The sequence below is a fragment of the Drosophila suzukii genome, chromosome 3 (assembly GCF_043229965.1).
Source record: "Drosophila suzukii chromosome 3, CBGP_Dsuzu_IsoJpt1.0, whole genome shotgun sequence".
NCBI lineage: Eukaryota > Metazoa > Arthropoda > Insecta > Diptera > Drosophilidae > Drosophila > Drosophila suzukii.
In genome coordinates, this window is record NC_092082.1 from 24,043,603 (window position 1) to 24,055,361 (window position 11,759).

Consider the following 11,759-nt stretch of genomic DNA (forward strand, 5'->3'; position numbering starts at 1 on the left):
AACCTCATGTTACTGGATCAAATTTGCAAATCCCATAGCATTTTTATGTTTTTATGGTAAGAACGCGTGTTGGAAATAATTAAAGCCTTTCCATTTTAATAATACAATTCCTGTTTAATTTGTCTAAGTAATGTAAATTTGTTTATTGCCCGATAAACACGAAATGAATTATATAATTGTACAGTTTTCATATATGCATGTATATAATATCTACTTTCGTATAAATAATCATCATACATTAATGTTTTATATAAGCCGCGAATCACATATACCTTTGTTACGACTGAAATACAGTTGGAATACTATTCGTATAACTAGAAATTTTGCTCGAATGCTCTGCGCAGATCCTCGCTGATGAAGAGACCGAAATCAGTGTTCTTGGCCCGGTGCGGATGCTGTGTGCAATATGTCTGGAAGATATGTCGCAGGAAGCGGCTGCCCTGCAGCTCGATCTCCAAGCGTCGCTGGCTGCCAGCAGTGCCCATTTCCAGATGGGCCAGGAGCCACTGGTTCTTCAGCGTGTGGATGTCCTTCTCCAGGTTGGTCAGCTCCTGGCTTTCGGTTCGAGGAACATGCAGTGGTTCCAAGGCGGCGAAGGTCTTCCTCATCTCACTGCCCTGCAACTGGACTCTTAGGTACCTCTCCTGGCGAAGAGCCTGGTGGAGCATGTTCATCTCCCGGTTGGAACTTATCGTGGTGCTGGTCGCACAGGCACTGTCCGCCTGCTGCTGCTCCTGCCAGTGCTGCTGCGCCTGCTCGAGGATGGATATCTTATCCGCTAGTATATTCAAGGCCTGTCCCAGGGCCGCCTCCTTGGCCAGGATCGATTGCTCCAGCTGCTCCACCGCCTCTGCGAACCCGGCAAGCACGTGGCACTGCTTGCTCAGCTGCTTCTCGGCCATTTCCTTGCGGACCTGCAGCTCCGAGAAGTCCTGCTGCTTCATCTTCGCCATGTACTTGAGGCTTTTGATTTCCTTATCCCTCTCAGCCACGGTCCGCTCAAGGTTTTTCACGTCTTCGTAGTGCCGTTTCACCTGGGCAGCCCGTTCCTGCAACGTGTTACTAGTTGGATGGCGCACATACTCCGTATTCACGTCAGTGGACTCCAGCAGGGTGAATAGCTCATCCAACTGCTCCTCCAGGAGTTGCATGCACCGCTGGCTGTAGGCATCCACTTCCCTGGGCTCCTCGCCCTCCTGGCTTGGGGCAAACTTATTGTAGTTGAGCACCAGCATCCTCCACAGCTTTTCGTGGGCTATTCCCCCATTAGAGTCCTTGCTGGCCTCTCGGGCAGTGGACCCCAGCAGCCGGATAAGAGCCCCAAGTGCCTCATTGGCCTCGAGGATTCTCTGGTACCGGGCGCACTGCATTCCCGTCCAGGAGGCCGTCTTGCTGCCACCCAGCTTCCGCTGCAGCTTCTTGAGCTTCTGTTTGTGGGCACAGCTCTGCTCCATCAGCAGCTGCATGCAATTAAAGGAGGCGGTCTGCTCATGACCCAGCTGTATAATGGTGTGCATCAGCCCCGCATTCGCATTCACGGCGTCCAAACCCGCTTCATAGACCTCGATCAGAGCTTCATAGAGCTGCTGCTCGTCCAGGAGTTCCACGAGCGTTTGTGGTGGCATAAGATTTTGATGCAATCCACTGACATAGTGAAGAACGCGGCGAATCGGTTCGCAGTTCGAATGTTCATCTAGTTGGCCAGTCTTGAGCAGTCGTACAAACTCGTCAAGCTGCTGCTCCTGGGCCTCCAGGTCACTCCGATAAATGGCCGCATGGGTGCACAGCTCATAGGCGCAGTGGTTGAGACCGTGGCGGAACTGCTGGAGCACCAACTGGAGGCTCTTTAGCAAGTAGATGCACTGAGACCTGAAGATGTAGCGCTGCACGGAGTAACCCTCGAAAATGGCATCGCGACCTGTTGATTAAAAAACATCGATTTTTCATCAGTGTATTCTATTATACGTCCTGTAAGTACATTAAAAAATGGAAATAGCTAGTTTTCGGTCCCTTACGATCTTAAAAATAGTGAAACATCGGCGCGGTCAGCCATGGTTCTCTTGTCATCGAATGTTTAAGCTGCGCGTTTTGCTATATAAATATAGAACAGTTGGGAACAGGCCTGTTCTAGTTTTAACTCGGAAGTGACTTAAGCGTTTTCTATTGTTATATCCTTGCAGAGAGTATTGTGTTTTCAGTCAAATGTTTGCAACGCAGTGAAGGAGACATATCCGATCCTAAAAAGTAATACATATATTCTTGATCAGCATCACTAGACGAGTTGATCTAGCCATGATTGTCTGACAATCCAACCGACCGTCTGAATGTTTTTATGCGAACTAGTCTAGCTTTTAAGCTATTTGAATGAAACGTTCCCAAAAAATCTTCTTTCTATTGAAGGTAGTATAAAAGCCGGAACAATCACAAAAATAATGGAAGCATGGTATAGTTTCGGTGTTTTTTGAGATCTTACTATTCTTCAGAAAACTATTTCTTCTAGAAGGTTCATTCGTGCCATTGAAACGGGACCCATTTAAACTTAAAACTATGCATTTTTATACTCGTAGAGTAAAAGACTATAGAAGTTTCGACAGAAAGTATGTAACAGCTTGAAAGCGTTTCATTTCAGGATAACTTCCCAAGTCGAACTAGCCATGTCCTTTTGACCATCCAAACAATGTTTGATTATTAAAAACCGAGAAATGGGGGAACCGCTTTAAGGAAATAAGCATTCTGGGTATTCATAACACTGCTGAATTGTTGAAAATTCAATAGAAAATTGAGGGAACAACTGTTGAATTTGTAAACAGTTGTGTCCAGCTGCGATCAGTTGTTTAATTTTTGGGAAATAAAAACATTTAAAATGTATATTTTATGGTTTTAAAATAATTGATTTTAACTAGAGATACTAAAATGTAACAGAATTGCCATGACTTTTTAATGAAATAATGTGACAACTCAGGCTTTCAGAAATTTTTAACCACAATTGCTAACGCAGTCACACTGAAGGAGTTGTTAAAAATGTTGACGCCGTAGGAAGCAGCAATGTAGACAGGTAAGAACAGTACAACAAATTTCATTTAAAGCTGAGCAGCTAGAATGTTTTCTGTACATATGGATTTTCTTTCATTTAGGTCTTTAATGCCATTGGAAGATCCAGAAACAAAAAACCCTCACAAACAGTCACCTCCTCAGAACCTCTTTTGTAAGCCATCTGTAGTAAATTCTGAACCCAAGCACGTGATTGAGAAAGCAATGCCACCACCAAATTCATTAGTCAATTTACCCACCAAATACAAGCTGACACAGGAGGCGATGGTAAGCTGGTCGGTGTCGAAACCTGCTATCGACATAGAGGAACCACCGATAGTGGCACTACAGTCGTTAGATGGTCCGAACCATGTGGATTTGTATTATTCTGACCTCCCAACCTCGGAGGATATTTGGCAGACCTTTAAGGACCCAAAGGAGGCCTTGATGCCGCCATCGGAAGTAGATTGGCCTCTATGTTGTATGGTAGGTATGGAAAAGTCGAAATCTCCACCTCCAGGAGCCTTGGAATGCCTGATTTCCAAGGAAAACTCCTTGAAAATAGTTCCTCAAGAAAACAATGCTGCGGAGGGGCTCATCAACTGGGAAATAGACTGGAAGTCTATCAACGATACCCAGCATCGTATTTTTTACGACGGAGAAATCGTCTTTGATAAAATTACTATTGGTGAGGAAGAAGATCGTGCCCTGGACGATTGGATAAAATCAGAGGGACTAAACGAACCTTACAGCGATGTTGATGAGTTTGATATGCTGTTGAGCTTAGCTAGAGACCAAGAGAAAAATGGGAAAGTTCTGTTTGACCTGTTAAAGCCCAAAAATCTTCATAGCACACAGGCAGAGGATGTTAAAAAAAAGTCTTCAATGGTATTTGAAGAATTACCTTGTAAAATCGATGCTGTGGAGCAGCAGTTCAGAAAAACTGTGCCCGATGAAATGATACTGGAAACTACTCCCGAAGACGACATTTCAGAGATATATATTGAAGAGTCATTTAAGGAAATGCAACTGAATGCTCTTAGACCAGAGCGTCCCATTATTCTTGATGTTAAAGATATTGGATCAGTCCCGCCGAAGAACCAAGATGAGGCAGCGATTCAGGATTGGCTAAAGCAAAGTAGTAGCACCATTTCCCAGCAACAGCAATTTCTAATCAATGAGGAGAGTGTCAAGCCAACATCTACGGAACCAGAAGCCATTGATTTCGAAAGCGAGATAGACAAGGAGCACATGATGACCCGAAGTTCAGAAAGGTGCATCAGAATGTCGCCTCTAGAGAACGGATGGCAGAATAGCTTCACAGTTCGCCTTGAGGACTCCGAGGACATCATTGACCACAATATGACGGAATACAGGGACCCGCAAGCCAAACGACTCCGCTCCAAGTGGAACCAGCGATATGGCTTCAAGTCCTCAGAGCAATTGGGCAGGACTTTGGTGCTTCCACCGTTACGAGTTCATACGGAGCAGTGCCGCCAGAAGATCAGGATCCTAAGACATCCCACCAAACGTCAAAGCGAGTCCCTGAGCTTGCCCGTTGAAATGAAGTTCTGCAAGCTCTTTTGCACCCTGCAATTGAACAGAAAGTTGGATCTTGATATGGCTGTAAGGACCCTGGATAACGCCGTTTACAATAGAGACATAGGTGTGATCGAAGTAAGGTATGAGGCCACGCAGGTAGGCTGGATATGGGGCAATGGCACTGTGATGATTATCAACGGGAGTAGTAGCGCAATGTTGGCCGAAACCCAAAGCGATATCGTGGCGAAGACCATAGGGAAGGTTAATTTCAAGGCGGACCCCTCCCACAAGCTCTTACACTTACGTCTCTTTTCCGGCGCCAACTATCCCTGGACCGTTAATTTACATGAATTTAGTGCGGTCTACTCCCTTTCTTCAGAGCCATTCCTTCGTGAGAAGAAGTTCGTCTACTATGTGAATGAGGATATGCCCGGAGTGTCAGCTAGACTTTATGAGTCGGGAATGATCCAAGTGTTTGCCATGACCACGGCTGAGGCGGATGAAATGCTGAAGAAACTGTACCTGCTCTTGTCCAGTTATCAAAAGTCCGAAATTAAAAATAAGCAGAAAGAATATCCAGCCTAATAATTACAATTAAAGATCTCGAAGATAAAAAGAACCTAGTACTAAAATCAAAACCCAGAGACATCCAAAAATAAATGTGTTTACACAGTTAAAAAGTACAAATAAAAAGTACATTTACATGATTTCCATTCTCCATTTCAAAGTAATGCAATTTAAATGAGTTCTTTGCCGTTTTTTATTTAGACCAAAAAGTCAGTTTGTCGGGTTGCATTATTTTTATTGCCTTGCAGAAGGTATTATAATTTGAGTGGGAAGAACGATCGGATAATTAATGATTAGATTATACAACAAAAATTCTATCTTCTGTTTGAGTATTAACGCTGTGATCTGGAAACGATAAAAGCTGCAATACTGAGATTAGGCATGCATATTCAAGAGATTCCTGCGTAGCGCACGTTTGTTTCGTCAATGTGCCACGCCCACTCTAACACCAACAAGCCGCCCAAAACTGTGGCTCATGCAGTTTTAGTGCTAGAATTAAAATTTTAACTAAAATGTATTGTTCTCATCAACACCTATCGATGGACCTAAAAAAAGTTTGTCACGCAAACTTAAACGCCCACAAACCACCCGCAAACTTAAAAAAATCGTAAGTATGAACGCGGATATCTCGAAAACTACCAAAGATAGAGAACTGGGATTTCAGATCTAGATTCCGTAGCCTTGTGCTGCGTACATTTGTTACGAGAATATGCCACGCCCACTCTAATGCCAACAAACCGCCCAAACCTGTGCCGCCCACAGTTTTTATGCTAGAAGAAAAATTTTAACTGAATTGTATTAGACTCGCCAGTACCTATCGATAGACCCCAAAAATGTAGCTACGCCTACTCTAACGCCCATAACGCTTAAATCTGTCTGCCGCCCACATAGCCATATATTGAGTTCTTGGGTAGGTGGCGCATTACAATCTCGCTTTGCTGCTTGTATATCTCAATTTCCCTTTATCTGATAGTCTAGGTACTCGACTACAGCGTTCTTCCTTGTTTTTTAACAGGATGACTGTATAATACAGCTGCCATAGGAACGATCGAAAAAATAGGGAGAAATTAAAAGGGAACCAAATAAGAAATATACCCTTTTGCTCTACAAGTAACGGGTATAGTACAATAAAATGTACACTGAAAAAATCGTACAAAAATACGGCCGCAAACATATAAATTTGTGGGCGTTGGAGCGGACGTTGCTCTTGGCTGCAGCAAAATGGGCTAAATAAACACTAAGCGCTTAAAGTGGTCGTAGCACACTGTTGTACCAAATAAAATGGGATGCGACGAATCCCATTTTACAAATTACTCCACCTAGCGACGATGGCTTTGTTTGCTCTTAACCATTTCAAAAAGGTCTGAACGTATCAATGTCGCACATTCGGATAACAAACTAGCGCTATTCTTTCTATCTTTTGAGATCGAAGGAAGAATTATATTATTTGAATTCAAAATTTGTTTCTCTTTTTTCGTCTGAAATAAAGAATAAAATTTGAAGAAAAGCATTGCCGATCGCAGTAAAACAGGACTAAGTTGCGGAATAACACAAATCGTAAGCGTTTGTGGCACTAGCAGCTAAACGGCCCGTTTGAAATGCGCTCCGTTTATAATGATGGTACCTTAAAGCATCAGAGGACGAAAATACAAATTTGATCCATAAACGCCAGCAGTTGAAGGAGTTAGGAAGTAGTTCCTGTTAATGTCAAATTTGATAATATATTTTTATTCTGTCCGAGACAGTTTATTGGACATTTGTCGAACGCCAGATTTTTAATTTAACTACTTTTTCATTGTTTTGTGCTCATCATTCTTGGTAATAACTTGCAAAAGCTCAAAACACTCCCTGTGGAGCAAGGATAGTTGAAGGTAATATTTGATAATACGGATTTGGTTGAAGTAGCCGGTGATGATTCTAGCTGTCAACGAGAACTTGATGACTCAACATATCCTAATAATAATCCAAGCAGTCCAAAACCCGGTCGGGGACGAAAAGTTGACACCGCCGAAAATAAAATACGAATAAAGTCCTCCGCGTCAACAAGTTTTTACCGCAATATTATATCATAAAGAAAGGTTTAAAAAATCTTTTCCATTTACAGCGGAATTAAATTAATAACAATTTTTACCCCAACACTGGGCAAGGATAGTTTAATAAGTATTTTGACATTTTGCAACTTTTCTCGAAGGCTTTGCAATCGACTTTAAAAGTTATAACCTAAAGAACAGACTTTCCAATGATACCGCTTTCATGGTGATGACTTTTTATCTATATCTGCTAAGTTCAACCAAACTTTTCTTACTGTCCTTACTCCACTCTTCCCTATATCTTTTTCACATTTTTATTGACATTTTACAAACAAATTCTTGTAATGATAAGTCATTTTTCCACCCCCACTTTAACGCCCATAAACCCCCTTAACGCAAATGTATTATGATTTGTTATTATTGTTGATGCCTTTGTTTTTGTAGACACATTTAATTTGACTGTCGACAAAACCAGATTATGAATGGTAAAAATGAAAAGTTTACCACAGTTTAAAGCATTTGGCTTACCTATTACCTATTTATCGGTCTCTTTCTTTTTTCGAGCCAATTAACCTCGAGATCGGAAGAATGGGCTGAGGTATAAAAGCATTGGGCTTAGTCTACTGATTAATACAGTTTTCATTCTAATTCAGGCCAAGCAAGTCGAACAGTAACAAACCTAAATGGCTCATAAACTAACCATCCTCTGCTGTGCGCTTTTCGGTGTGGCTGCTGCCAGCTATATCCCCCACGGAGGATACAATCAAGGACACGGAGTGGGATACAGCATCCAGACGCACCACGAGGCTCCCAAGAAGTGGCAGGATCACCACCAGCAGTGGGCACCAGTGGCTTCCCACGACAGCCACTCCCAGTGGAGCCACCACGAGGAGCCCAAGCACCACCCCAAGTACGAATTCGACTACGGAGTGAAGGACACCAAGACCGGAGACATCAAGCAGCAGTGGGAGACCCGGGACGGGGACAAGGTCAAGGGGGGATACACCATGAAGGAGGCCGATGGGCGCACCAGGATCGTGGAGTACACTGCCGATTCCCACCACGGATTCCAGGCTACCGTGAAGCATGTTGGACACGCCGACCACATCGAGCACAGCCACGGACACGGACACGGACACGGACACGGACACGGACATGGACATGGACACGGACAGGAATACGGACACGGACATGGCCATGCCACCAGCTACGCTGAAGTGAAACAGGACACCGGCAGCAAGTGGGAGGACAAGAGCAGCAAGTGGTGGTGAAGGAGCTGACCAAACTGACTGTACAACGATTCGGACTAACTAAATTATTGTAAATAGAAACGAACAAATTACGAACTTTAGTTTTAGATAAATAAATAGAAGCAAAGTGCAGAAAATGCGTTAAAATAGCTTTCGTTTTATTTTAGAAAAAATTTAGCAAATAGTCTAAAGAGAAAATTTAAAATCTATATTTATCTACCCATCCAAAATTCAAATTGTTCAAATCTGATTATTCAATCAACAGTTGGCTTCTCTACGACTTGCTATAAAATGGCATTTAGGCTTGTTGTTTAATATTTAACTTTAACTTTAACTCTACGAGTAACGGGTATAAAAATGTAGTTGTAAGCAGATCAGAAAAGTAATTTCCAAATCTAAGAAATCTTAAGAATGGCACTCACCAAACTCGCAGGCCGTGGGAAACTTCTCGTTAATGGCCTGGCACACGATGGTCAGTTTCTCATTCATCCGCTCCAGTAGGAGCATGACCAGCACCACGTCGTGCTCCCCTCCGCGCAGAAGGAACTGCTCGGGGACGAAGGCCAGGACGTGCTCCAGATGCTGTCGCTGCAATCTCAGCTCCACAGTCTTGATCTGCTGCTCCAGCGCCCTTCCATAAGCCTTGCTCACACTGAAAATGTGCTGGTAGTCCGTCTGACTCTGGTTGGAACCTTCCTCCTGCTGGGACTCGTTGGCACTGCTGAAGTCCTCGATGGACAGGGTGCCGTCCGCGCGGAGTTGGAGTTGTTCCTGCAGTTGCCTGACCAAATCCCGGAACTTCATGATGGTCACATCGCGGTCATAAAGACTCTCCATGGCTGCGTTCTTCTGCTGCTCAAGGATCTTCACTTGACCGCCCAGCTTGTCGATTTCCTCACGCAGATCGGTTTCCAGCTCTTGGTTACTCTCAATAAGTTGTTCTTGGATTTGTTCCAGTGCCTCCAGTTCGTTGACTTCGTCTTCCAGAAGCTTGACGCGATCTTCCAGCTCTAGCTTGAGGGAAGCCAACTGCGTAACCATGGACTCAGCTCCGAGTGAAGCATCTACCTGCTCTTTTAGATCCATGAGCTGCACCTCCATGTTGTCCACCCTTCTGCTAAGCAATTCCTTAATGCTTTTCAGCTCGTTGATCTCCGAGTGCTTAGTCTCAAGTTCCTTGTGCGTTTTTTGGCCAATCTGCTTCTCCTGGGCGAGAGTGTCCCTCAGGCGGACCACAGTCTCCCGGAGGCGTTGGTTGTACTGCTCCAACCGAAGGAACTCGCCGGCTGATTGGGTAACAACTCCTACACCCGAGTGCTTCTCACTTTTCTCAATGCGTTGGCCCTGCTGCTCCTCCTGCTCCGCCTTGAGGATCTCCACATCCAGGCTGAGTTCGTCGTTTCTTTCCTGAGCCATTTCCAGCTCCATCTGTAGGGTCTCCATGCGCTCCTCCGCCATTTCCTTGTCCAGGGTGAGCAGCTCTATGCTCTCAGCTATCTCGTCCAGCTCCCTCTTGAATTTGCAGGAAACATCCTGGGCCTCCCTTAGTTCGTGTCGTGATCTCTGCAGCTCCCTTTGGAGCAGTACCTGTTGCGTCATGATCTGCGACTTGAACTCCATCAGCTGCTCGTTGTGAATCCGCATCCGCTCCAGCTCCAGAAGCTTTAGTTTGTCCTCGCTCTTCTGCACCCTCAGAAGTTGCAGTTCCTCCTTTAGTTGGCGGAGCTCGGGGTTATCCAAGGGTGGAGCGACCGAGCTGGGAGTTCGGAGAGCTGGCCCTGGGGTGAACTGGGGTCTCAGGATCTCCAGGAAGCGCGGTTCCACAAAGGCGGCTGGCGCAGCCCGCTTCACCGAGCTCGTGGGACTCATGCTGGTCTTGCTGCGCTTGGGAGCCAAAGCCAGGGGCACCGGCATGGCCAAAGTGAGCTGTGCCGTGGAGCTCTGGGCCTGTGCTGTAGTCGGCTTGGGTTGGCTAATCCGCGTGGGTCTCAACTGGGTGTAGGATGTGGATCGCCTCTGGTTACAGGTCATGTTTGGCGGCGTCAGTTGGGCACTGACCTTCTGTGCGGGCAACTCGCCGATTGTGCTTGTCTGGAGCGGATTGGCAGACGGCTCCTGCCTCGAGTTCGGTGCATCCTTGCTCTGGGGCTCTTCTTTCTTCTTCCCAGCCTCATCTTCCTTTCCTGCGTGCTGTGGCAAGTCCTTGGACTCCTGCCTATTAATATCCTTAGATGGCTTTTTGGCTTCACTCCTTTTGGGAGAGGTTTTTATTTCTTCGACGTCCTCCACTTGCGAATTGACTTCAGTCACCATTGGATTCTGGAACAAGTTTGACTAATATTAACACCACATTTAAATATTTTCTAAAAAATTATAAATTAATGGTCGAAAAATATATTCTTAAATTATTTTTAGGACTGAACGCGAATACATTTTGTACGACGATAGTATAGATATTAATGTATCTTAAAGAACATTTATCTCGAAGTCTTAGTTTCTGTTCTCATTCTTGTTCTTTAAGTTCTTAAAGAGTGTATACCCACAAATGGTCATTTGGTTTGACCTATATTATATGTATTCAATTGAATTTCCACAACTCACCTTTGGAAGCTGTAAAGGTAGCTGTTGGCTCGCCAAAAACTTTCCAGAAGTCTTCGCTATTGCCGGCTCTTTAGAGGACTGGGTGTTCCTGTTCCTATGCTGCGGTGACGGCGTAGAAGCCGTAGCCTTCGCCTTGCCAGATGTGCTGGCCATCTGCTCCCTCGGGTTATCCTGCAGGAAATTGCTGAGCTTACTTATCCACTCGGAACCTCTCGACATGCATTACTCACCTGCTCCTCCACGGACCTTCCCCCGCCGCTCCGCCTCGAAAGTTTCGCTCTCGCCCCGTCACGCTGCATTTCATCGGTTTTTCGATTATCCGCTCCCTTCGGCAACTCGGCAATCCTCACCAGCTGCTGGGCACGCACGAAGAGTCCGCAATTGGTGGGGCACTTGAAGTAGATGCTACCGTGGATACTTCCATTGTTTTTACCCAGCGGTGCGTCCAGAACCACGCCGTACCAGAGTCCGGCGGCGAAACTAGTGCGTCCCACATAGGCAACCGTGCCCTGCAGATTTTTACCCGTTACCTCAACGCGCTGGCCAAGTTTCAGTTCCCGGGGGCTCATCATATAAGCGTTGGGCTTACGTCATCTTGTGGACTTGGTAGTCCAGTTGGATGAGTCGATGGCGTGTGTAATCCCAGTTAGCAGCTTGCAAAACTGCAGCACTGAGCAAAACCGATGCGAAAGCGAGTCATCATGTGCTGAGGGCCCCACCCCAGGAGTCAGTTCTTCAA

At 45.2% G+C, this 11,759-nt stretch overlaps 3 protein-coding genes across 3 annotated transcripts; 2 read left to right on the top strand and 1 right to left on the bottom strand.

Moving 5' to 3' along the window:
• Positions 1-119: 119 nt before the first annotated feature.
• Positions 120-11,744, bottom strand: Dred (Dctn1-related). Its single transcript, XM_036814756.3, has 4 exons — positions 11,251-11,744; positions 11,021-11,191; positions 8,842-10,738; positions 120-1,918 (listed from the first exon to the last, which is right to left on the bottom strand). Exons 1-4 carry the CDS (start codon positions 11,590-11,592, stop codon positions 315-317), a joined length of 4,014 nt encoding a protein of 1,337 aa, XP_036670651.3. The 5' UTR covers positions 11,593-11,744; the 3' UTR covers positions 120-314.
• Positions 2,882-5,399, top strand: LOC108010649 (uncharacterized). The gene is made up of 2 exons (XM_070997031.1): positions 2,882-3,055; positions 3,135-5,399. The coding sequence occupies exon 2, from the start codon at positions 3,142-3,144 to the stop codon at positions 5,155-5,157; it is 2,016 nt and encodes a 671-aa protein (XP_070853132.1). The 5' UTR covers positions 2,882-3,055; positions 3,135-3,141; the 3' UTR covers positions 5,158-5,399.
• Positions 7,792-8,562, top strand: LOC118877231 (probable zinc transporter protein DDB_G0282067). Its single transcript, XM_036814762.3, has one exon. It carries the CDS (start codon positions 7,853-7,855, stop codon positions 8,438-8,440), a length of 588 nt encoding a protein of 195 aa, XP_036670657.3. The 5' UTR covers positions 7,792-7,852; the 3' UTR covers positions 8,441-8,562.
• Positions 11,745-11,759: the final 15 nt, after the last annotated feature.

What these genes read in the sequence shown, in the direction of transcription:
- Dred (XM_036814756.3), bottom strand. Translation starts at nt 11,592, where the DNA reads ATGATGAGCCCCCGGGAACTGAAACTTGGCCAGCGCGTTGAGGTAACG. An exon ending in GAAGGTCCGTGGAGGAGCAG is followed by an intron (nt 11,192 to 11,250) that starts GTGAGTAATGCA and finishes AATTTCCTGCAG; the next exon opens with GATAACCCGAGGGAGCAGAT. An exon ending in TACCTTTACAGCTTCCAAAG is followed by an intron (nt 10,739 to 11,020) that starts GTGAGTTGTGGA and finishes AACTTGTTCCAG; the next exon opens with AATCCAATGGTGACTGAAGT.
- LOC118877231 (XM_036814762.3), top strand. Translation starts at nt 7,853, where the DNA reads ATGGCTCATAAACTAACCATCCTCTGCTGTGCGCTTTTCGGTGTGGCT.
- LOC108010649 (XM_070997031.1), top strand. Translation starts at nt 3,142, where the DNA reads ATGCCATTGGAAGATCCAGAAACAAAAAACCCTCACAAACAGTCACCT.